At 42.0% G+C, this 27271-nt stretch overlaps 1 protein-coding gene across 1 annotated transcript; it reads left to right on the top strand.

The window, feature by feature from the left end:
• Positions 1-958: 958 nt before the first annotated feature.
• Positions 959-3006, top strand: LOC142109522 (uncharacterized). The gene is made up of 4 exons (XM_075193701.1): positions 959-1183; positions 1650-1886; positions 2026-2219; positions 2362-3006. The coding sequence occupies exons 1-4, from the start codon at positions 1086-1088 to the stop codon at positions 2718-2720; spliced, it is 888 nt and encodes a 295-aa protein (XP_075049802.1). The 5' UTR covers positions 959-1085; the 3' UTR covers positions 2721-3006.
• The last annotated feature ends 24265 nt before the right edge of the window (positions 3007-27271 follow it).

Below are 27271 nucleotides of genomic sequence, written 5' to 3'. Positions count from 1 at the left end.
CAATTATGAGACTGGTACAGTTGAACAGGGGGGACTCTGAAGTGTATGCGGTTTAAATTTGGCATCACTGACCCATTTGTAAGCGGAGAAACACCCCTTCAAAATTATCAATCACAGGCGGCATAAAGCCCCAGGAGGCTGATACCTGGATACCCTATATTCATCATTTCATATCTCAGGCCCCCTTAGTCCCCTAGGCTATATAAACTAAGAGAACTGGGTCTCTGTAACAAAACAATATTTAATTATCTAAGAAATTTGAGGAGATTTATTGGTTATAAAACAACAGCCACCAATGTGGCAGCAAATGATCCACCGCTCTTTCAAGCCTGCGTCCATTTTCTCAACGTAACGAATGCAATTTGGAAAAAACTGAGCAAAGGCGTATCAAAGGAAAGGGTCGTCAAAAGGTGAGATCAATAAACATGAATGACATTTAGGTTTTGACTTTATAGTATTCTTGCTACACTAATTTGTGACTTTTCAATTTACTTCATTTTTAATCCACATTTTTCTTATATGATCTGCAGGTTTAACACATTGACGACAGATTCCTTGCAGCCAGAGGACTGCCGCCGGCTACTGGAGGTTGCAAAACCAGAATTTTTGAATTGCATCCATCGTGCTTCTACTGCTAAAACACTAACTGTCAAACATCAGCTCAACATTCTCTACTACCTGGAGGCTTTGCTCATTCTGAAACATCTGCAAAGACCTGGAGTGGTTGCTAATATGACTGTAAGTACTATTGGATGTTGATGACTTAAACTTTAAAATATAAAAGTGGTCTTTAATGTTGATGTTATATCTTCATATTCCTAGGTTGAGGAATGGCACAAGAGGGTTCCTCACAACTTCACATCGGAGGGAACCTCTGAAAAGCTTGTTGTTGTAGGAGTGAAGCATCACAAAACTGCTACACAAGTGGCCACATTCGCCCTCACAGAAGAAGAAGAAAGGGTGTGTTATTAGATCAAAGTTACAGATTGAGTTACTATATGGAGAATTCTTGCTGTACTGATTATTAACAGATCTTTATTTTTCCCTAGTGGTTCGACACTTATTACACCAAAGTTCGACCTTCCATGATAAACGAAGATGCACCCGAGGAAACGTTTTTTATATCGACATCGGGATTGAAAATTTACAATGTTTCTGTCTATCTTCGCCGTTTTCATAATCTGTAAGTGCAGTCTGGTAGATAATAGACGTTCGTACAGTACTAATAGTGCAGTTCATGGCAGCAGTAATGTTCTACCTACACTTTACATTGATGATCTTATTATACACAATGTATAAAGTGGTATTACACATCTACATATGTTTAGTTGCACTATATATAACAATACACAATACAACATACTGTCACCAGCTGCTGATCAGAAACCTGCACATTATCTGCCCCAACACATAACACAGCCCTGTACATAGTGACATTAGCACATACCGAGCAGTCCAGTACAGTCCTTGTAACATACTCGGCACATAATCAGTGGATAATTGGCCTCACTGACTGTCCAGCTTGTAGTTATATATATTAGTTTATTATTTGTATTTACTCTGTGTCAGTGTTGCACTCCCTATGTCACTGCCTGCACACCTTTATTTGTTGTAAACACTAATATATCTTTCTATCTAACACTTCTTAGGCATAAGCTGCCAAATGTGACCAGTCAGATGGCTCGGCAGGCCTGTGAGACTTGGACATTAGCTGAGTACTCCGATATTGAGAAGTGTCTCATCTCCAATTATTTGTCACACAGTATTTTGTCTGCAAACAGTCATTACAGGCAGAATACTTTGCATAATATATGTCATGGCTCAATATTGGTGAGAGATATTGGAAAGCGAAGTGACCCAGAGGAGACCAGACCAAGCAGTTCAAGGTGAGTCCCTTCTGTTTCCTGACATCAGTACATTCTCCATGGCTGCACCTTTTATCTCCTGTGTCTAAATCGCGTTTGTTATAATTCACTATTTCTTCCGTCATTTTCACTATACATCTCCGGTTCTGTTTCCAAACAGGGAAGGTCTTCAAGCCTCTGTAGGGACACCGAGGAAAGACGCCTTCCAGAAGCTGCTGGGAGAGTTCCCTGTAACACTCGAGGGACGTGTGCCAAAGTCACGTGACTGCAGACGCATATCACCGTCACATTGGCATTACTGCAGAAAGCAATGGAGAGACCGGCAGCATAAGATCAGAGTAAAGCATGTGATCAGTAAGTATAACTACAGGACATTATCAGATTTGTAGGTGATTAGCTTCAAACAAATGTACATGGTGTTGCACATGTGTGCTTGTCTAACCCATTACAACACGTAATACAAACTAATGTTTAGTTTTTTTTTATTATTCCACAGGAGCCTTTCCTGCAAGGAGACCATCAGTTACCACCTTGACCCAGTACATTCAGGAAAAGAAATGGAAACATAAGGATACTGAGGTCAATCTCCTGGTAGAGGCCTGGAAGCCAAAGTCGATGAAGCACTGGAAAGACTGTAAGGTCCTTGGAGACGATACCCATTTGCAACATTGGAAAGGACTAAAATGTTCCACAGATGCAGAAAGCAGAGTCAGGAGAGTCACAACACGGAGAGTTTTCTTGAAGGGTGAAGTTATCTGTGACTTACATGGGGACAAAATGAGTGGCAGAGAAGGAAGAATAATGAAAACAACTGAAGAGGGCTCTAAGGCCCTTTTTTTTTTACAAAGACCCTAAAGGCAAATCATGGTGCATCAACACAGCATGTTCATGTCACACAGAGCCTCTGTTACACTTCATGCAGAGAAGTCGCAAGAATTTTAATGTTTTCACATCATACTCTAAGAAATTTGGAGTTCTCCTGGTAGCTGCAAAAGACATTCCTGCTAAGCATGAGCTAAAGTATAGTGTTGAATAATAATAGTGGACATTGGCCAGCTGCCCCATTTGTTCTGATTATTTTGCTCTGTTTGCATATGTTTAACATTTTTATTATCTGTTATTGTTAATAATGTATTAAAAAATAAAGAGATTTTCACCCGAACTGACTTATTCTTTGAGCACATAAACTAAAGTAAAGAATCTTGATATCCCGCAGCTTTTCAGATATTGCAGAGAAACATCACGTTTATTAAAGCTGATATAGTTGTTTAACATACCTGAAAAGATCATATCTGTCCCTGATGAATAATATAATAGGTAAAATAATCATGTACGATTGTAAAAAAAATTCTCTCTAAACCATATTTGTGTTTCAGAATATCCTGGGGTGTTGAGACACAAGATGATTGTTGTCAGTTTACACAGGGAGCTGCACCGTTCTATTCTGTGCTATTCTGTCACCCCCCTTCATGGAGAGTTGTTAGGGTGTCCCCGCATAGGCCTGGACCAGGTATGAGTGTCCAGGTGGGTGAGTTTCTAAAGCACCCTGCCAAGCTGTTGGTAAAGGACTTTGTATAATAAAATAGGGATCTGCACCCTTCCATCACTCTGGCTTTTCACAGATATCTGTGCCAGCATGGCACGATCATGTAATAGGTAAATTTTTGATTTTTATACATAAAATCATATCGAAAGAATTTCTTTGGATGTAAAAGAATTCATATCATTGTATGAATTCATATCTTTGTATGAATTCATATATTTGTAAGAATTCATATCTTTGTATGAATTCATATATTTGTAAGAATTCATATCTTTGTATGAATTCATATCTTTGTATGTCCTTTACCGACAGCTTGGCATGGTGTTTTAGATATGTTTTTTTAGACATAAAATCATATCGAACGAATTTCTAAGGATGTAAAAGAATGCATATCATTGTATGAATTCATATCTTTGTATGAATTCATATATTTGTAAGAATTCATATCTTTGTATGAATTCATATCTTTGTATGTCCTTTACCGACAGCTTGGCATGGTGTTTTAGATATGTTTTTTTAGACATAAAATCATATCGAACGAATTTCTAAGGATGTAAAAGAATGCATATCATTGTATGAATTCATATCTTTGTATGAATTCATATATTTGTAAGAATTCATATCTTTGTATGAATTCATATCTTTGTATGTCCTTTACCGACAGCTTGGCATGGTGTTTTAGATATGTTTTTTATACATAAAATCCTATTGCAACAGGATGTAAAAGAATGCATATCATTGTATGAATTCATATCTTTGTATGAATTCATATATTTGTATGTCCTTTACCGACAGCTTGGCATGGTGTTTTAGATATGTTTTTTATACATAAAATCCTATTGCAACAGGATGTAAAAGAATTTATATCATTGTATGAATTCATAACTTTGTATGAATTCATATATTTGTAAGAATTCATATCTTTGTATGAATTCATATCATTGTATGTCCTTTACCGACAGCTTGGCATGGTGTTTTAGATATGTTTTTTATACATAAAATCCTATTGCAACAGGATGTAAAAGAATTTATATCATTGTATGAATTCATATCTTTGTATGAATTCATATATTTGTAAGAATTCATATCTTTGTATGAATTCATATCTTTGTATGTCCTTTACCGACAGCTTGGCATGGTGTTTTAGATATGTTTTTTATACATAAAATCCTATTGCAACAGGATGTAAAAGAATGCATATCATTGTATGAATTCATATCTTTGTATGAATTCATATATTTGTAAGAATTCATATCTTTGTATGAATTCATATCTTTGTATGTCCTTTACCGACAGCTTGGCATGGTGTTTTAGATATGTTTTTTATACATAAAATCCTATTGCAACAGGATGTAAAAGAATGCATATCATTGTATGAATTCATATCTTTGTATGAATTCATATATTTGTAAGAATTCATATCTTTGTATGAATTCATATCTTTGTATGTCCTTTACCGACAGCTTGGCATGGTGTTTTAGATATGTTTTTTATACATAAAATCCTATTGCAACAGGATGTAAAAGAATTCATATCATTGTATGAATTCATATCTTTGTATGAATTCATATATTTGTAAGAATTCATATCTTTGTATGAATTCATATCTTTGTATGTCCTTTACCGACAGCTTGGCATGGTGTTTTAGATATGTTTTTTATACATAAAATCCTATTGCAACAGGATGTAAAAGAATGCATATCATTGTATGAATTCATATCTTTGTATGAATTCATATCTTTGTATGTCCTTTACCGACAGCTTGGCATGGTGTTTTAGATATGTTGTACTTTTTTCCTCACTCACGGCCAAGCTGTCCCGGCCAAGCTGTCGGTTCCCCCCTCCAGGCCAAGCTGTCGGTTCCCCCCTCCAGGCCAAGCTGTCGGTTCCCCCTCCAGGCAAAGCTGTCGGTCCGCAGCCCAGGCCAAGCTGTCCGGGCCAAGCTGTCGGTTTTCGGCCCAGGCCAAGCTGTCGCGGCCAAGCTGTCGGTTGGGACTTGGGCCAAACTAGGTAAACGTGCCCAGGTACCTCCCAGACCCCGGGGAACCAGCAGGCATGGTCCCCGCAGGCCGGGGGACCCCCGGAGCCTGTGGCCCCCAGGGGCCAAACTCTGGAAAAGCACCCAGGGACCTCCCAGACCCCGGGGAACCAGCAGGCATGGTCCCCGCAGGCCGGGGGACCCCCGGAGCCTGCGGCTCCCGGGGGCCAAACTCTGGAAAAGCGCCCAGGGACTTCCCGAGCCGTCGCCTCGCAGCCCCCGCGAGCACCGCGCCGGACGGGGGCATCCAGGGCGGAAGCCCCGATGAGAACGGATCGGGACGCCGGGGCCGGACCCGGGTTACTAGGTAAACGTGCCCAGGTACCTCCCAGACCCCGGGGAACCAGCAGGCATGGTCCCCGCAGGCCGGGGGACCCCCGGAGCCTGTGGCCCCCAGGGGCCAAACTCTGGAAAAGCACCCAGGGACCTCCCAGACCCCGGGGAACCAGCAGGCATGGTCCCCGCAGGCCGGGGGACCCCCGGAGCCTGCGGCTCCCGGGGGCCAAACTCTGGAAAAGCGCCCAGGGACTTCCCGAGCCGTCGCCTCGCAGCCCCCGCGAGCACCGCGCCGGACGGGGGCATCCAGGGCGGAAGCCCCGATGAGAACGGATCGGGACGCCGGGGCCGGACCCGGGTTACTAGGTAAACGTGCCCAGGTACCTCCCAGACCCCGGGGAACCAGCAGGCATGGTCCCCGCAGGCCGGGGGACCCCCGGAGCCTGTGGCCCCCAGGGGCCAAACTCTGGAAAAGCACCCAGGGACCTCCCAGACCCCGGGGAACCAGCAGGCATGGTCCCCGCAGGCCGGGGCCTTACCGACAAAACTGCACATGCTAGAGGCATTTTCTTGCTCTTATGGGTCCAAGAGTATCCCAGACTCTGGCTTTGGCCTTAAACTTTAGCAGACAATCCCATCTTTCAGGGAACATTGAAAGCTAATCAATAGCCCCTCCAGAATCGGAGAAATCGAGGTTTCAGCCCCCCACCCCTGCTTCCAGAAAGGTAGGCCTGAAAAGGGTGGATGGGGGAACATCATTCAGTTGGGCATAACTCTGCAGTGCAAGGCCGTAGAGAAGTGAGGAAGGACTCCTTGGAAAGAGGAGGGTGGGGGCTTCAAGTTCTCTATTAGGCACCTGGGCCTTTGGGGCCCTTGGAAGGGCCAGACTCACTTTAATTTGTTGAAGGTTTTATGACAGCTATTGCAAGGTGCTAGCGCCCTTGGCTCAATGCAATGCCCTTCCTGGGGACCCACAATTATGAGACTGGTACAGTTGAACAGGGGGGACTCTGAAGTGTATGCGGTTTAAATTCGGCATCACTGACCCATTTGTAAGCGGAGAAACACCCCTTGAATATTATCAATCACAGGCGGCATAAAGCCCCAGGAGGCTTATACCTGGATACCCTATATTCATCATCTCATATCTCAGGCCCCCTTAGTCCTCCAGGCTTTATAGAGGGGTCATAATTTAAAGGAGAGTCTCAGCTCTTTCAGGGTACCACTGGAATTGTAATAGACCCAGGAGAGCAAGAGATATCGACATTCATATCGTCCTATTACGTCTTAAGGCCTTACCGACAAAACTGCACATGCTAGAGGCATTTTCTTGCTGTTATGGGTCCAAGAGTATCCCAGACTCTGGCTTTGGCCTTAAACTTTAGCAGACAATCCCATCTTTCAGGGAACATTGAAAGCTAATCAATAGCCCCTCCAGAATCGGAGAAATCGAGGTTTCAGCCCCCCACCCCTGCTTCCAGAAAGGTAGGCCTGAAAAGGGTGGATGGGGGAACATCATTCAGTTGGGCATAACTCTGCAGTGCAAGGCCGTAGAGAAGTGAGGAAGGACTCCTTGGAAAGAAGAGGGTGGGGGCTTCAAGTTCTCTATTAGGCACCTGGGCCTTTGGGGCCCTTGGAAGGGCCAGACTCACTTTAATTTGTTGAAGGTTTTATGACAGCTATTGCAAGGTGCTAGCGCCCTTGGCTCAATGCAATGCCCTTCCTGGGGACCCACAATTATGAGACTGGTACAGTTGAACAGGGGGGACTCTGAAGTGTATGCGGTTTAAATTCGGCATCACTGACCCATTTGTAAGCGGAGAAACACCCCTTGAATATTATCAATCACAGGCGGCATAAAGCCCCAGGAGGCTTATACCTGGATACCCTATATTCATCATCTCATATCTCAGGCCCCCTTAGTCCTCCAGGCTTTATAGAGGGGTCATAATTTAAAGGAGAGTCTCAGTTCTTTCAGGGTACCACTGGAATTGTAATAGACCCAGGAGAGCAAGAGATATCGACATTCATATTGTCCTATTACGTCCTAAGGCCTTACCGACAAAACTGCACATGCTAGAGGCATTTTCTTGCTGTTATGGGTCCAAGAGTATCCCAGACTCTGGCTTTGGCCTTAACCTTTAGCAGATAATCTCAGCTTTCAGGGGACATTGAAAGCTAATCAATAGCCCCTCCAGAATCGGAGAAATCGAGGTTTCAGCCCTCCCACCCCTGCTTCCAGAAAGGTAGGCCTGAAAAGGGTGGATGGGGAAACATCATTCAGTTGGGCATAACTCTGCAGTGCAAGGCCGTAGAGAAGCGAGGAAGGACTCCTTGGAAAGAGGAGGGTGGGGGCTTCAAGTTCTCTATTAGGCACCTGGGCTTTTGGGGCCCTTGGAAGGGCCAGACTCACTTTAAGTTGTTGAAGGTTTTATGAGAGCTATTGCAAGGTGCTAGCGCCCTTGGCTCAATGCAGTGTCCTTCCTGGGGACCCACAATTATGAGACTGGTACAGTTGAACAGGGGGGACTCTGAAGTGTATGCGGTTTAAATTTGGCATCACTGACCCATTTGTAAGCGGAGAAACACCCCTTCAAAATTATCAATCACAGGCGGCATAAAGCCCCAGGAGGCTGATACCTGGATACCCTATATTCATCATTTCATATCTCAGGCCCCCTTAGTCCCCTAGGCTATATAGAGGGGTCATAATTTAAAGGAGAGTCCCAGCTCTTTCAGGGTACCACTGGAATTGTAATAGACCCAGGAGAGCAAGAGATATCGACATTCATATCGTCCTATTACGTCTTAAGGCCTTACCGACAAAACTGCACATGCTAGAGGCATTTTCTAGCTCTTATGGGTCCAAGAGTATCCCAGACTCTGGCTTTGGCCTTAAACTTTAGCAGACAATCTCATCTTTCAGGGAACATTGAAAGCTAATCAATAGCCCCTCCAGAATCTGAGAAATCGAGGTTTCAGCCCCCCACCCCTGCTTCCAGAAAGGTAGGCCTGAAAAGGGTGGATGGGGGAACATCATTCAGTTGGGCATAACTTTGCAGTGCAAGGCCGTAGAGAAGTGAGGAAGGACTCCTTGGAAAGAGGAGGGTGGGGGCTTCAAGTTCTCTATTAGGCACCTGGGCCTTTGGGGCCTATGGAAGGGCCAGACTCACTTTAATTTGTTGAAGGTTTTATGACAGCTATTGCAAGGTGCTAGCGCCCTTGGCTCAATGCAATGCCCTTCCTGGGGACCCACAATTATGAGACTGGTACAGTTGAACAGGGGGGACTCTGAAGTGTATGCGGTTTAAATTCGGCATCACTGACCCATTTGTAAGCGGAGAAACACCCCTTGAATATTATCAATCACAGGCGGCATAAAGCCCCAGAAGGCTTATACCTGGATACCCTATATTCATCATCTCATATCTCAGGCCCCCTTAGTCCTCCAGGCTTTATAGAGGGGTCATAATTTAAAGGAGAGTCCCAGCTCTTTCAGGGTACCACTGGAATTGTAATAGAATCAGGAGAGCAAGAGATATCGACATTCATATTGTCCTATTCCGTCTTAAGGCCTTACCGACAAAACTGCACATGCTAGAGGCATTTTCTTGCTGTTATGGGTCCAAGAGTATCCCAGACTCTGGCTTTGGCCTTAACCTTTAGCAGATAATCTCAGCTTTCAGGGGACATTGAAAGCTAATCAATAGCCCCTCCAGAATCGGAGAAATCGAGGTTTCAGCCCTCCCACCCCTGCTTCCAGAAAGGTAGGCCTGAAAAGGGTGGATGGGGAAACATCATTCAGTTGGGCATAACTCTGCAGTGCAAGGCCGTAGAGAAGCGAGGAAGGACTCCTTGGAAAGAGGAGGGTGGGGGCTTCAAGTTCTCTATTAGGCACCTGGGCTTTTGGGGCCCTTGGAAGGGCCAGACTCACTTTAAGTTGTTGAAGGTTTTATGAGAGCTATTGCAAGGTGCTAGCGCCCTTGGCTCAATGCAGTGTCCTTCCTGGGGACCCACAATTATGAGACTGGTACAGTTGAACAGGGGGGACTCTGAAGTGTATGCGGTTTAAATTTGGCATCACTGACCCATTTGTAAGCGGAGAAACACCCCTTCAAAATTATCAATCACAGGCGGCATAAAGCCCCAGGAGGCTGATACCTGGATACCCTATATTCATCATTTCATATCTCAGGCCCCCTTAGTCCCCTAGGCTATATAGAGGGGTCATAATTTAAAGGAGAGTCCCAGCTCTTTCAGGGTACCACTGGAATTGTAATAGACCCAGGAGAGCAAGAGATATCGACATTCATATCGTCCTATTACGTCTTAAGGCCTTACCGACAAAACTGCACATGCTAGAGGCATTTTCTAGCTCTTATGGGTCCAAGAGTATCCCAGACTCTGGCTTTGGCCTTAAACTTTAGCAGACAATCTCATCTTTCAGGGAACATTGAAAGCTAATCAATAGCCCCTCCAGAATCTGAGAAATCGAGGTTTCAGCCCCCCACCCCTGCTTCCAGAAAGGTAGGCCTGAAAAGGGTGGATGGGGGAACATCATTCAGTTGGGCATAACTTTGCAGTGCAAGGCCGTAGAGAAGTGAGGAAGGACTCCTTGGAAAGAGGAGGGTGGGGGCTTCAAGTTCTCTATTAGGCACCTGGGCCTTTGGGGCCTATGGAAGGGCCAGACTCACTTTAATTTGTTGAAGGTTTTATGACAGCTATTGCAAGGTGCTAGCGCCCTTGGCTCAATGCAATGCCCTTCCTGGGGACCCACAATTATGAGACTGGTACAGTTGAACAGGGGGGACTCTGAAGTGTATGCGGTTTAAATTCGGCATCACTGACCCATTTGTAAGCGGAGAAACACCCCTTGAATATTATCAATCACAGGCGGCATAAAGCCCCAGAAGGCTTATACCTGGATACCCTATATTCATCATCTCATATCTCAGGCCCCCTTAGTCCTCCAGGCTTTATAGAGGGGTCATAATTTAAAGGAGAGTCCCAGCTCTTTCAGGGTACCACTGGAATTGTAATAGAATCAGGAGAGCAAGAGATATCGACATTCATATTGTCCTATTCCGTCTTAAGGCCTTACCGACAAAACTGCACATGCTAGAGGCATTTTCTTGCTGTTATGGGTCCAAGAGTATCCCAGACTCTGGCTTTGGCCTTAAACTTTAGCAGACAATCTCATCTTTCAGGGAACATTGAAAGCTAATCAATAGCCCCTCCAGAATCGGAGAAATCGAGGTTTCAGCCCCCCACCCCTGCTTCCAGAAAGGTAGGCCTGAAAAGGGTGGATGGGGGAACATCATTCAGTTGGGCATAACTCTGCAGTGCAAGGCCGTAGAGAAGTGAGGAAGGACTCCTTGGAAAGAAGAGGGTGGGGGCTTCAAGTTCTCTATTAGGCACCTGGGCCTTTGGGGCCCTTGGAAGGGCCAGACTCACTTTAATTTGTTGAAGGTTTTATGACAGCTATTGCAAGGTGCTAGCGCCCTTGGCTCAATGCAATGCCCTTCCTGGGGACCCACAATTATGAGACTGGTACAGTTGAACAGGGGGGACTCTGAAGTGTATGCGGTTTAAATTCGGCATCACTGACCCATTTGTAAGCGGAGAAACACCCCTTGAATATTATCAATCACAGGCGGCATAAAGCCCCAGGAGGCTTATACCTGGATACCCTATATTCATCATCTCATATCTCAGGCCCCCTTAGTCCTCCAGGCTTTATAGAGGGGTCATAATTTAAAGGAGAGTCTCAGTTCTTTCAGGGTACCACTGGAATTGTAATAGACCCAGGAGAGCAAGAGATATCGACATTCATATTGTCCTATTACGTCCTAAGGCCTTACCGACAAAACTGCACATGCTAGAGGCATTTTCTTGCTGTTATGGGTCCAAGAGTATCCCAGACTCTGGCTTTGGCCTTAACCTTTAGCAGATAATCTCAGCTTTCAGGGGACATTGAAAGCTAATCAATAGCCCCTCCAGAATCGGAGAAATCGAGGTTTCAGCCCTCCCACCCCTGCTTCCAGAAAGGTAGGCCTGAAAAGGGTGGATGGGGAAACATCATTCAGTTGGGCATAACTCTGCAGTGCAAGGCCGTAGAGAAGCGAGGAAGGACTCCTTGGAAAGAGGAGGGTGGGGGCTTCAAGTTCTCTATTAGGCACCTGGGCTTTTGGGGCCCTTGGAAGGGCCAGACTCACTTTAAGTTGTTGAAGGTTTTATGAGAGCTATTGCAAGGTGCTAGCGCCCTTGGCTCAATGCAGTGTCCTTCCTGGGGACCCACAATTATGAGACTGGTACAGTTGAACAGGGGGGACTCTGAAGTGTATGCGGTTTAAATTTGGCATCACTGACCCATTTGTAAGCGGAGAAACACCCCTTCAAAATTATCAATCACAGGCGGCATAAAGCCCCAGGAGGCTGATACCTGGATACCCTATATTCATCATTTCATATCTCAGGCCCCCTTAGTCCCCTAGGCTATATAGAGGGGTCATAATTTAAAGGAGAGTCCCAGCTCTTTCAGGGTACCACTGGAATTGTAATAGACCCAGGAGAGCAAGAGATATCGACATTCATATCGTCCTATTACGTCTTAAGGCCTTACCGACAAAACTGCACATGCTAGAGGCATTTTCTAGCTCTTATGGGTCCAAGAGTATCCCAGACTCTGGCTTTGGCCTTAAACTTTAGCAGACAATCTCATCTTTCAGGGAACATTGAAAGCTAATCAATAGCCCCTCCAGAATCTGAGAAATCGAGGTTTCAGCCCCCCACCCCTGCTTCCAGAAAGGTAGGCCTGAAAAGGGTGGATGGGGGAACATCATTCAGTTGGGCATAACTTTGCAGTGCAAGGCCGTAGAGAAGTGAGGAAGGACTCCTTGGAAAGAGGAGGGTGGGGGCTTCAAGTTCTCTATTAGGCACCTGGGCCTTTGGGGCCCTTGGAAGGGCCAGACTCACTTTAATTTGTTGAAGGTTTTATGACAGCTATTGCAAGGTGCTAGCGCCCTTGGCTCAATGCAATGCCCTTCCTGGGGACCCACAATTATGAGACTGGTACAGTTGAACAGGGGGGACTCTGAAGTGTATGCGGTTTAAATTCGGCATCACTGACCCATTTGTAAGCGGAGAAACACCCCTTGAATATTATCAATCACAGGCGGCATAAAGCCCCAGAAGGCTTATACCTGGATACCCTATATTCATCATCTCATATCTCAGGCCCCCTTAGTCCTCCAGGCTTTATAGAGGGGTCATAATTTAAAGGAGAGTCCCAGCTCTTTCAGGGTACCACTGGAATTGTAATAGAATCAGGAGAGCAAGAGATATCGACATTCATATTGTCCTATTCCGTCTTAAGGCCTTACCGACAAAACTGCACATGCTAGAGGCATTTTCTTGCTCTTATGGGTCCAAGAGTATCCCATACTCTGGCTTTGGCCTTAAACTTTAGCAGACAATCTCAGCTTTCAGGGGACATTGAAAGCTAATCAATAGCCCCTCCAGAATCGGAGAAATCGAGGTTTCAGCCCCCCACCCCTGCTTCCAGAAAGGTAGGCCTGAAAAGGGTGGATGGGGAAACATCATTTAGTTGGGCATAACTCTGCAGTGCAAGGCCGTAGAGAAGCGAGGAAGGACTCCTTGGAAAGAGGAGGGTGGGGGCTTCAAGTTCTCTATTAGACACCTGGCCCTTTGGGGCCCTTGGAAGGGCCAGACTCACTTTAATTTGTTGAAGGTTTTATGAGAGCTATTGCAAGGTGCTGGCGCCCTTGGCTTAATGCAGTGCCTTCCTGGGGACCCACAATTTTGAGACTGGTACAGTTGAACAGGGGGGACTCTGAAGTGTATGCGGTTTAAATTTGGCATCACTGACCCATTTGTAAGCGGAGAAACACCCCTTCAAAATTATCAATCACAGGCGGCATAAAGCCCCAGGAGGCTTATACCTGGATACCCTATATTCATCATTTCATATCTCAGGCCCCCTTAGTCCCCTAGGCTATATAGAGGGGTCATAATTTAAAGGAGAGTCTCAGCTCTTTCAAATGTTTGTAAATTAGAAAAGAATTGTTATGATTTAACACTCGGTTAAAGTCCAAGTCTGACAGGCCCACTGAACCACTGGGAATTCAAATGTAATTTTGGTTGTGTATACTAATACATCAGTGCGGAAGAACTAGTCTAATCCTCTGTTTGTAAGAAGGGCACACAATTCATTTCATCCTGCCAACAGTTTAGACCATATATTTGTGGTAACAATGTACTTTGACAACCACCTCCATGGAGGCAGCTGTTACTTTGACTGTAGCCAGCTGATTGTAAGGAAGCAGCAATAATGTCCTCTAGGAAAGTGCAGGCACTCTAAGGTGGAGGTTCATCGTCCATGTGAAGGGGATGTGTCAGGATAAATGATCTTTCATACTTTCTGGGGGAGTTTGTTGTACCTCATCTTCCTCTTCCACCTCCTGTTTTCTTTTGCTTGAAGTCGATTCAGCATTTATGAGAATACAAAGTCAATGGCCCCAGTGGGTCAGGTGTTATGTTTCTGGACAGTCATTTATACTGCAGTTTCATCTTTTGAACAGTCATCTATATTGAGCTATTATGTGTGTGTATGTATGTATGTATGTGTATATATATATATATATATTATAATAATTTTTTTTTTTTTTTATTAGAATCATATTGTACATGTATGCTATGTGTTTGAAGGAAGGGTTAGGGTCACTGTAATAAGATTGTAGTACGATTTTCAGCAGTGTCACAATAGCTGAGTGAGATGAAGAACCACTAAAAACAGGTTTAATCAGCCGTTTTTGCACTGTCTATTGGTGCTGCTGAGTTATCATTGTGTGTAATAAGGTCATAGACTTTCTCCCATTTGGGTTGTTTTTAATCTTCTTTCCACTTCATCATGGGATATTAAAGTTTCATGGTAGTCGCATAAGATCTCCCCTTTCCGAAACAGCCTGGTGGCAACCACTTTTTTCTTTAGTTTCAGTGCCGGTTTTCAGCCCAGGCCAAGCCGTCCCGGCCAAGGTGCCGGTTTTCAGCCCAGGCCAAGCTGTCGGTCGGCAATTTCCTTTACCCTTGTCGGAGAGGTCTATGAGGAACAAAACTATGTATACCTGAAGTAAAACTGTGCCTGCTCCTGAATCCGTGCTTGAGTGTTACCTTTTTGCCACGATCTCCTTTGAGACGGCTTTATTGATGGCCCCTTGGATGTCCTTTGTCCGATTCATAAAAGATTGAAAGGCTTCAAACAGGTCCTTGTTTTGAAGCACCAGGTTGGTGGATGTGATCTGGTACTGAACAAACCTCTTCAAGCTCTTAAGATAGTTTGCAGCAGTCTGGTTCGTTAGTCCAGTTTCTCTAAGCTTGTTAAAATACTGGATGGTTTCTTCAATGTCCAGTACAAAATCCAAGGAGACTTTTGTTCTGTCCATGTAGAACAAGTACCTTGCGACATTTTCCACCTAAGATTAAAAAGAGAGAAAAATGAGATTAAATACCATGCTGAAATAAAATGAAGCTGATATAAAGTACATTCCAATAACAGCAACCAATACTATGGGTTCTATATAGAAAAGTAATGTTGTATACAGTGTACGGGATATTAAGAGAAAAATGGTAATGTTTATATGTAGGCATGGAGCGCGAGTCTGTTGTATATAAAGGACCCATCACTGAACATTACTGACTATGCAACATATAAATGGCTGATGATTATGATAGGAAATACAAGATAATGTAATTGTTTATTACTACTAAAATTTGTACCTCCTGTTGGCAATTTGGTACATTCAAGGTATGTGTCAAGCACCTTCCATTTCAATTATTGGAGTGTCCTTTTGATGTATGTGAGATAATAAGCCATGTAAGAAATCTAACTCTGTAAATTTACATATACCTGCATGAAGTCCCCTAGTGTAAGCTGAGACAGTGGACTGGGTCCATGATTTCTGATCATGGCCCTGTATGGATGTGCTAACTATGAGTATTAGTCATGCTTCATATTGCCACAATCAATCTATAATAGAAATAGAACTTGCACAAGGGTATGAAGCAAATCTTACTGCATTGCATGTCTAAACCCAGTTAGCTAACTGCATGAAAACTAGTTTAAGAAAAGACATTCTAATCATCATTACACCAGAATATGTCAAAACAACTTCAAAAACTGGTTACATAAAAACTTGGAGTTCTATGCCTACAATGTAATGCTTTCTCTTATTAGGACACCGAGAAAAGATGTGTAAATGCAGTCAAATTGCACATATTTTACATAACACGGCAATATAACATTAATCCTTTGAACAGTGTAGTATATTACAAGGCACAAGGGTTTCGGAGCGTGCTCCTCCGGAGAGGGAGGACCCTAGACCACCAACCCCTAGAAACAAAAGGTCTCGCAGGGGTCAGGGTTTGTTTGGCCCCCTTCGCCACAAAGCTAGGGGGGCCTCTTAGCCCCTGGGATCCGCCTGAAGCTTCACCCAGGGCTCGGTGAGCCAAGTGGATACGGCCCCAGCCGGGTGGCTGGGCTAGTATGGGTCCCCTTCCGCCTGCCACACTAGGGAACCCATTTTGCCCCTGGGATCCGCAGAAGCCCTGGGCCAGGTATAAAAATTGTCTTGCACAGTGTGTACATTTTCTCATAGAAATCTGCAATTTCCATGCGAGCCTGACCAAAAAATACAGTTCTGACAAATGTGAAAGCAGTTCTACCTAGTGAGGAGCTGTCCCACCAACAGCATTTCTACCTGTAGTTACCACTTTATTGAGTTGATTGTACAGTGAGGTATAATTTGTCCTGATAGAATTTTTCCTACTAAAGGAGCCCCTTCCCCTCCAAAGGAGGCTTTTCTAACTCCATAATCAAAGTGGAGTATTTTGCAGTAAAGTTGATATATTAATGGCACACAAACTGCATGAGTTATTTTTTTTTTTTTTAGAAAATGTGTATTTATTAAACACAACAATTTAAGTAGCGCATATCTAAAACACCCTGCCAAGCTGATCCAAAGAAATTCTTTTGATATGATTTTTATACTTTTGAAATAAAAAAGATTTTTTCCAAAATATGTATCCAATGTACAGATATCTGTGAGAAGCTTAAGATATTCACCAATTGTGCAAAAGCTCTCGGCTTCTCACAGACATTGCACTGGGATCTGAATACACTTCTGTGTATATCTTTACCAACTTTTACCAAATTTTATTTACTTTTTCAAAATTGTAAAATTTGAGGTAAAACACTTTACTTTCAAATTTGATACAAAATAGAGCTATCTCATACCCCTGGGAAAATATGTATATTATACATATATTTCTATATAACACTATATCATATATATATATATATATATATCAAACAAGTTGTGTTTTTTTTAAGACTTTTTAGAAATTGTAACGTCTAAAGACACTGCACAGATTAGCTAGTTTACAGTTGTGTACATATGGAGGAGTGTTGGACAAGGGATATTCCTTGTGGCTTAGAATATACTAGAAGAGGTACATTAGAAAAATACAAATATTTGATACGCACCATTTCCTCATCCTGCTGAAGTACAAAAGTAGCAACTTGCTGCGTGGATGTCTTATGGTTCTTCACACCAACAGTAGTGTTTACCACTTCATCTCCAAGATTGCGCTGATGGCGTTTCCTTTGCAGCCACTCAGTCACCTGCAGATGATAAAGTCATTTAACTTATCTACAGTTTACCTGGAGGAAACAGAGGTCAGGTATTAGGGTGTTACTTACTGTCATGTTCTGCACTACACCCGGTCGTTGCAGGTGCTTGAGAATGACCACAGCCTCCAGATAGTAGAGGATTGTCAGCTTCTCTTTTTCCTCAAGCTTCTGATCTGTTTTAGCTTTCTCAATGGCTTCAAGAAATCCAGGCTTTGCCACCGCCAGAAGCTTACGGTACTCCTCTGGGGGTTTAATGTCATCACTCAGCAAGTTGTACCTGTAAATAATACATACAAGAATGATTACACATGCAGCAGTTATAATATAATTGTACAATAATGTAGGACAGCCGAGGAGCTGTTGTAGGTACCTAGACATCCTGACTGTTGCAGTGCACAGTTTCTACCTAGAGCTTATGTGTATCTTTTGAATAGTTATTTAAAAGCAATTTCCTTTACCCTTGTCAGAGAGGTCTATGAGGAACAAAACTATGTATACCTGAAGTAAAACTGTGCCTGCCCCTGAATCCGTGCTTGAGTGTTACCTTTTTGCCACGATCTCCTTTGAGACGGCTTTATTGATGGCCCCTTGGATGTCCCTTGTCCGATTCATAAAAGATTGAAAGGCTTCAAACAGGTCCTTGTTTTGAAGCACCAGGTTGGTGGATGTGATCTGGTACTGAACAAACCTCTTCAAGCTCTTAAGATAGTTTGCAGCAGTCTGGTTCGTTAGTCCAGTTTCTCTAAGCTTGTTAAAATACTGGATGGTTTTTTCAATGTCCAGTACAAAATCCAAGGAGACTTTTGTTCTGTCCATGTAGAACAAGTACCTTGCGACATTTTCCACCTAAGATTAAAAAGTCCCACTGAACCATCTGACTTGTCACATTTGGCAGCTGATGCCTAGGAAGTGTTGGTTATAAAGGTATATTGGTGTTTACAAAGCCTGTTTCTTAAAAAAAACAAGTGTGCAGGCAGTGACATAGGAAGTGTAACACTGGCACAGGAAATACCTGGCAGCCATGTTCAGTTCTCAGCACATACCACATAGTAAGGACATTTTTTCACAGCTCTCCAGCCTCTTCTTCATTTGAACTCAGACCATTCTACAACAATCAGCTTCACAGGAAATCTTCTGTGTACACATCTGTGAGAATCTAAGACACTACATCTGTTTTGATGACACACTCGGCTTTTCAAAGACAACCTTATATGTAGGGAGCCCTTTATGCACTCACTAAGAGTGTCAGCTCCCTGGGAGAGGGTTCTAGGTCAGATGCCAAGTGAGACTGAGCTATCTGTACAGCACTGCGGTATATAAATATATGATGTGCTAAAAGCCACCAGGTCACATGTGACCTCCCCTTTAATATTCTGTCCATATGACCATTATACACTGTGCAGGAGGAGACGGATATATATAGGAATTGGGTAAATATATATATATATACACATCACTGCAACAGTTTGAAAAGATTAATGTTATATAGAGATACATATTTTTAAAGACAACCTTATATTTACAGTATCTAAATAAAAACTACAGTGATATTCAATAAAATTATATATTTATTGGACAACTGGTGATATTAATACATAATTAACAGTTAATGATATAGGTGCAACTATTTATGAACATATTAAAAATTTGAAAATAACCCAAACAATATTTTAAACCAGGACACAAAAAACTAATCGTCTAGAAAAGAGAGGTCAGCCCCTTCCCCTCCAAAGGAGGCTTTTGTAACTCAATAATCAAAGAGCAGTTCCACTCCAGGACTGATGTCCTCTGACGCCATCAGTAATATTGAAGATATGGAATTGTTGAAAAGGATTAAAGATATTGGCTTAATGTTGAACTTGTGTCTTGAATGATTGATTTTTCTACCAAAAGTCGATTGAAGGTGTGGGTGACAACTGCATGGCGCAGTTGTTGCGTCCACACACAAACGTTTTTGCTTTGAGTCTTTAAAAAAGTATAGGTACCCCATTTCTCCCATTTGGGTTGTTTTTAATCTTCTTTCCCCTTCATCATGGGATATTAAAGTTCCATGGTAGTCGCATAAGATCTCCCCTTTCCGAAACAGCCTGGTGGCAACCACTTTCTCTCCTTTAGTTTCATCTGGAATGATTGCCAGACCCTTCCATTCCTGACGGGAGATCAGATGCTCTACATCCTTGTTGTCTTTTTGGTCTTTCGGACGCTGTGGCTTCCAGTTCGCTAAAATCTCACAGGTTCTCGGGATGTTTTGTTTCCATCCCTGGAGCTCAACATATTTAATAATTTGACGTTCCTCTGGAAGCCTTGTCCGAAAACGACCTGAAGAAAATTGACAAAACAAATATTAGAATGGCTAAAAAACATTTTAATAGTGCATAATCAAAGGGCTGTCAATCTTGTATGGGTTTGAATTAAAGAAATCCAACACATTATTTAGCCTTTTTAGGGGAAACAATTTAGTTTTAGAAACAAAAGAATGTAGAATTTCTTACCAATAATATCCTCCATTCGCATCTTATTCTGCGCCTTCCGCCACTTGTCGTAGCAAAAACGACCTCTAGGAAGTTGCAGGCACTCTTTAAGAGGTGGAACTTCACGGTCCATGAGAAGGGGATATGTCAGGATGAATGACGAGTATACATCATCTTTCATCCTTTTTTGGGGAGATTGGGGTACCTCAACATCATCTTCCTCTTCTACCTCTCGGTTTCTTTTGGTCGAAGAAGATTCAGCAGTTCTGAAAATTCAAAGTCAATGTTATATGTGTTTCTGGACAATGAATTATAGTGCAGTTTCCCCTAATAATATATTTACTTTGTCGATGCTTGAGGTGGTTCCTTGGGAATCGTGCTATTTATAATTTCTGAGGCCATCACCAGGTCCTCTATGTTTTTCATCCGATAAAACCGCTCTGCGGTGGCATCCAAATGTGCCAAATACTTGGCAAATGCACTCTTTTGGCCATCCGAGAACTTAGAGGACACATAAGTTTCCATAACGCGGCGGATTTCCTGGCTTGTGATGGGTTTCAGATTAAATCTAGAAAGGGAAAATAAAGTATAGTAAAGTAATGAAAATGTTAAGAGTATGGTAGCAAAATTGACCAATGTTTTTGCGTATCTCCAATGTGTTTATCCCCCCATGAGAAATGTAATATAGCTATGTTACGTGCAGATAAACAAGTCATCTTCACTTACTTTTGGTGGAACCTTGAGAGGTCATTGGATGCATTATATATTTTTTCACCCGTTGTTGAGATGAAAAAATATGCGCTGTCCTGGTTGTTCTTGAAGAATGTGGTTCTGATCTTCTTGAAATAAACATCAAACCACTGAAAGGAAAGAGAAACAAATGTTACCTTTGCAGACACAATAGTTACTTGAATGACATGTCATATCTATTTATTTATTTTTTAATGAAAGGAATCTTATTTACTTTTTCAAAATCGTAAAATTTGAGGTAAAACACTTTACTTTCAAATTTGATACAAAATACAGAGCTATCTCATACCCCTGGGAAAATATGTATATTATACATATATTTCTATATAACACTATATCATATATATATATATATATATATATGCCAAACAAGTTGTGTTTTTTTTAAGACTTTTTAGAAATTGTAACGTCTAAAGACACTGCACAGATTAGCTAGTTTACAGTTGTGTACATATGGAGGAGTGTTGGACAAGGGATATTCCTTGTGGCTTAGAATATACTAGAAGAGGTACATTAGAAAAATACAAATATTTGATACGCACCATTTCCTCATCCTGCTGAAGTACAAAAGTAGCAACTTGCTGCGTGGATGTCTTATGGTTCTTCACACCAACAACAGTAGTGTTTACCACTTCATCTCCAAGATTGCGCTGATGGCGTTTCCTTTGCAGCCACTCAGTCACCTGCAGATGATAAAGTCATTTAACTTATCTACAGTTTACCTGGAGGAAACAGAGGTCAGGTATTAGGGTGTTACTTACTGTCATGTTCTGCACTACACCCGGTCGTTGCAGGTGCTTGAGAATGACCACAGCCTCCAGATAGTAGAGGATTGTCAGCTTCTCTTTTTCCTCAAGCTTCTGATCTGTTTTAGCTTTCTCAATGGCTTCAAGAAATCCAGGCTTTGCCACCGCCAGAAGCTTACGGTACTCCTCTGGGGGTTTAATGTCATCACTCAGCAAGTCGTACCTGTAAATAATACATACAAGAATGATTACACATGCAGCAGTTATAATATAATTGTACAATAATGTAGGACAGCCGAGGAGCTGTTGTAGGTACCTAGACACCCTGACTGTTGCAGTGCACAGTTTCTACCTAGAGCTTATGTGTATCTTTTGAATAGTTATTTAAAAGCAATTTCCTTTACCCTTGTCGGAGAGGTCTATGAGGAACAAAACTATGTATACCTGAAGTAAAACTGTGCCTGCCCCTGAATCCGTGCTTGAGTGTTACCTTTTTGCCACGATCTCCTTTGAGACGGCTTTATTGATGGCCCCTTGGATGTCCTTTGTCCGATTCATAAAAGATTGAAAGGCTTCAAACAGGTCCTTGTTTTGAAGCACCAGGTTGGTGGATGTGATCTGGTACTGAACAAACCTCTTCAAGCTCTTAAGATAGTTTGCAGCAGTCTGGTTCGTTAGTCCAGTTTCTCTAAGCTTATTAAAATACTGGATTGTTTTTTCAATGTCCAGTACAAAATCCAAGGAGACTTTTGTGCTGTCCATGTAGAACAAGTACCTTGCGACATTTTCCACCTAAGATTAAAAAGAGAGAAAAATGAGATTAAATACCATGCTGAAATAAAATGAAGCTGATATAAAGTACATTCCAATAACAGCAACCAATACTATGGGTTCTATATAGGAAAGTAATGTTGTATACAGTGAACAGGATATTAAGAGAAAAATGGTACTGTTTATATGTAGGCATGGAGCGCGAGTCTGTTGTATATAAAGGACCCATCACTGAACATTACTGACTATGCAACATATAAATGGCTGATGATTATGATAGGAAATACAAGATAATGTAATTGTTTATTACTACTAAAATTTGTACCTCCTGCTGGCAATTTGGTACATTCAAGGTATGTGTCAAGTGCTTTTGGAATCCTTCAAGGATGGGATGCTCCTTGCTGTGTTTGTCGTACAAACCAGCTTCAGACATCTTCTTCCTTAGTGGAACACTCCAGTTTGGTGCGTTATCACTGGAATTAAAGACAAACAAAACAAGTTATATTATCATTGCGTCCAAATATTGGTAACAAATGAAGCCCAATGATAGAGAGAGTGAGAAACGAAGGAACAAATGTATGATCCACTTTACTTACATTGCTTGATTTTCATTATGAATTTCATCATCATCTTCCCCATCTGTATCAACATTAACTGATGGACGTCTGTCCTTAATTTGGTTGTGTTTTTGCAGAGGCCTAAGGACACATTATGTAACAAATAAGAAATGAACAGGTTATATAAATAAATGGTGATGATGATGATAATACAAGGCCCTGACAATTCTGCAAATTATAAGAATGGGTGGGGGGGGGGGGGGTAGCATTGACAGGTGCAAGATATATTATCAGTTATCTTATAAATAGTAATACTATTAATTATTACATTGTTGCTTTAATGGAAACCTGAAGTTATGTGAAGCTATGGAAACAGATTGTAATTAGAAATAACCAATACAATCTTTACAGACCGTGCTGGGGTTGGTGAGGGTTTTCCTTTAACGTAAACTCCAGACTGCTCAAAAAACCTGACCAGCTCCTCCATGTGTGCCGCACTGAAGGTTCTGAATCTGTTGTCAGTATAGTTAACTATGCTGAGCTTTTCCAACATCTTCCTCATGTTGGAACGAGCTTCCTCTACCAAAATGGGGATGCTTGAAGGATCTGCCTTCTTCTGGCACACTCGTTGGAGATGGACTGATAAATTTGTGTCTAGTTTCTCACAGAACTTGCAGACCAGTGGAGTTCTGTGAGACCTGCCAAAAAAGCAAAATATTAGTTTTTCAAAGACATATAATAAATTTCAAAGTATATAATAAATACAGGCTGCTAGCTACATATATTTACAGATCTCTAAATAAAATTGGTTTAAATACAACATTTATATGCAATAGAAATATATATTTATTGGACAACTGGATAATAGAATGTACTAAATAAATGAGAGCTAGAATCTGGTTGCTATAAGCAACATCTCAAACTCAGTTTACTATCCCTATGTGTTTTTGCCAACAAAAATAACTGAAATGCTAATACATGCATACATGGCAGTTGTTTGTAATTCTATATAAAAGGAAACAATTATAAACAAAAACATATGTAATATTGTATTTACACTTTTGTGAGAAGCTAAGATCGTGCATCACTTTTGCACGTATATATATTAATACACACATTAAAGTGAACATGTTAAAAGAAGTGTTTTTTTTTTTTTTTTTTTTTTGCCATAACCCCAAATGGTAGCTAACATTGTTCAAAATAGTTGAGTTCAAACATACACAGATAAATACCACTTACTTTTTCTGGATGGCCTCCATTATGATAGGAAAGGCAGGATTTTAGTTTAGCAAAATGGAAGGAGATCTTTCTTGACTGCAAATGCTTTCATAATGGAGTTTTTAGAGGACTTTATAGTGGTAGCTTACAAAATGAACCAGAGACAACCTCAGGATAATTTGCAAAAGGTGTAAAAATTTACAGTTTTGAAGACAAGAGATTCCTGAGTCACTTCTAACTCATTAACACTAGAATGACATTTTGACTTGTAAATGATGTATGTATGCAGCACAGGAGATTCTAAAACAAGGTTATTGTGACACTTTATTTTATATATGTTCCCAATTCAGGGATATGGGAACATTCCATTAAAAAGCCTGCATTTGCTTTGTTATCTGAATTTTGCATTTTGTGGCAGCTCATATAATTTTCTTGCTGCCTTAATGGAGCAGCTACAGACATTGTCTGGATATTTACACAAAGTATCTACAGGGCTCATTCATGTGCAGGGAGAGTGTTGTGAAAGGAAATGGCTAATAAAGGTGTCTCTCAGGTATTCCCATCAGATTTGTGGCTCCAGACATATTTACACAAAGCACATCTCACACCCAACAGATTTACATCCCTAGCTCAGAGCCATGAGATGCAATAGACTCTGCGTCTTTTACTGTTACACTAGCTTATCAATGGATTCATTTGATACAACCTATTTACCCTGCAGTTATGAATTATCCCTTGTAAATAAATGCAAGCTCTCTAATTTACACCTAGGGGTTAGTGTGTGTTTATACTACCTATTGAAGGGAAGTAAATTAGCTAGGGAAATACATGATCAAATACAATGGATGTCTGTGATCTGCATATCTAAAGCTGGTCTCTGCACAAAGGGTTTACCTAACTCAATTACATGTTCTTGACCTCATTTGGTCACACCTTTATCTGAATTGACCATCAGGTTAATTTAGGTATTCATGCAAAGATTTATTTGGGTCCTGACATCCAATATTCTATTTCAGCATATCAGATCTATGCTTTATCCTGACAGTCTGGATATTTACACAAAGTATCTACAGGGCTCATTCATGTGCAGCGAGAGTGTTGTGAAAGGAAATGGCTAATAAAGGTGTCTCTCAGGTATTCCCATCAGATTTGTGGCTCCAGACATATTTACACAAAGCACATCTCACACCCAACAGATTTACATCCCTAGCTCAGAGCCATGAGATGCAATATTTCATCTAAAGAGTAGGGATCTTCAATAGCCCTTTTCTTGCTGAAAGGGACAATGAGCAGACATATATAAATAAAGCCCCAGGATTTAAATAATTCACAGCTGACTTGAGTATACTTGGCTGGGGGAGGAATTATGGAGCGAGTAATATAAATAAATATTTAAACCGCAAATGCGTTCAATTGTGTTCTAAGGATGATGACAATCAGACAATGTGAGATAAATACCGATATGAATTAAAACAAATATTTACTGAAACATTGTCTAACTACTCAGTTTGTTAGACAAATGTTGTCCCCTCATCATCAACATCAACATTTATTTATACAATGGCCTGTGTAGCTATTACATAGTTACATTATTTTACATAGGGACCTGAATAAACTTTCTTTTACCTCATGAATTATCATGGAAAAGAATCATGATTGTATAGAATTTTTGTTTTTTCTCTAAACCAAATTTGTGTTAGAATTTCCTGGGTGCTGAGACACAAGATCATTTATGATATAGTTGTCATTTTACATAGGGATCTGAAACAACGTACCTGTCCCTGAGGAATCAAATAGTAATTTTCAGAATCTTAAATGATTTCACCTAAGTCTCTCTTGAAATGTAGAAGTTAGCAGAGTTTTATCTATTGGTCAGGGGATTGATATATTGCAGTAAAACACTGCCCACAGATAATAAAAGACCTTTCCTTGTAGGAGGTTACAAAACATTTTGTAGTGAGAGAATATCTTAGGAGCTCCCTTCAATTGCTGTCTGATCACATTTCAGCCACCCCACCCCTGCTTCCAGAAAGGTAGGCCTGAAAAGGGTGGATGGGGGAACATCATTCAGTTGGGCATAACTCTGCAGTGCAAGGCCGTAGAGAAGCGAGGAAGGACTCCTTGGAAAGAGGAGGGTGGGGGCTTCAAGTTCTCTATTAGGCACCTGGGCCTTTGGGGCCCTTGGAAGGGCCAGACTCACTTTAAGTTGTTGAAGGTTTTATGAGAGCTATTGCAAGGTGCTAGCGCCCTTGGCTCAATGCAGTGTCCTTCCTGGGGACCCACAATTATGAGACTGGTACAGTTGAACAGGGGGGACTCTGAAGTGTATGCGGTTTAAATTTGGCATCACTGACCCATTTGTAAGCGGAGAAACACCCCTTCAAAATTATCAATAACAGGCGGCATAAAGCCCCAGGAGGCTGATACCTGGATACCCTATATTCATCATTTCATATCTCAGGCCCCCTTAGTCCCCTAGGCTATATAGAGGGGTCATAATTTAAAGGAGAGTCCCAGCTCTTTCAGGGTACCACTGGAATTGTAATAAACCCAGCAGAGCAAGAGATATCGACATTCATATCGTCCTATTACGTCTTAAGGCCTTACCGACAAAACTGCACATGCTAGAGGCATTTTCTTGCTGTTATGGGTCCAAGAGTATCCCAGACTCTGGCTTTGGCCTTAAACTTTAGCAGACAATCTCATCTTTCAGGGAACATTGAAAGCTAATCAATAGCCCCTCCAGAATCGGAGAAATCGAGGTTTCAGCCCCCCACCCCTGCTTCCAGAAAGGTAGGCCTGAAAAGGGTGGATGGGGGAACATCATTCAGTTGGGCATAACTTTGCAGTGCAAGGCCGTAGAGAAGTGAGGAAGGACTCCTTGGAAAGAGGAGGGTGGGGGCTTCAAGTTCTCTATTAGGCACCTGGGCCTTTGGGGCCCTTGGAAGGGCCAGACTCACTTTAATTTGTTGAAGGTTTTATGACAGCTATTGCAAGGTGCTAGCGCCCTTGGCTCAATGCAATGCCCTTCCTGGGGACCCACAATTATGAGACTGGTACAGTTGAACAGGGGGGACTCTGAAGTGTATGCGGTTTAAATTCGGCATCACTGACCCATTTGTAAGCGGAGAAACACCCCTTGAATATTATCAATCACAGGCGGCATAAAGCCCCAGAAGGCTTATACCTGGATACCCTATATTCATCATCTCATATCTCAGGCCCCCTTAGTCCTCCAGGCTTTATAGAGGGGTCATAATTTAAAGGAGAGTCCCAGCTCTTTCAGGGTACCACTGGAATTGTAATAGAATCAGGAGAGCAAGAGATAT

This window comes from Mixophyes fleayi (assembly GCF_038048845.1).
Source record: "Mixophyes fleayi isolate aMixFle1 chromosome 2 unlocalized genomic scaffold, aMixFle1.hap1 SUPER_2_unloc_2, whole genome shotgun sequence".
In the NCBI taxonomy this organism is placed as follows: domain Eukaryota; kingdom Metazoa; phylum Chordata; class Amphibia; order Anura; family Limnodynastidae; genus Mixophyes; species Mixophyes fleayi.
Note: the sequence above shows the minus strand (reverse complement) of the source record. Positions and strands in the feature narration are given on the sequence as shown.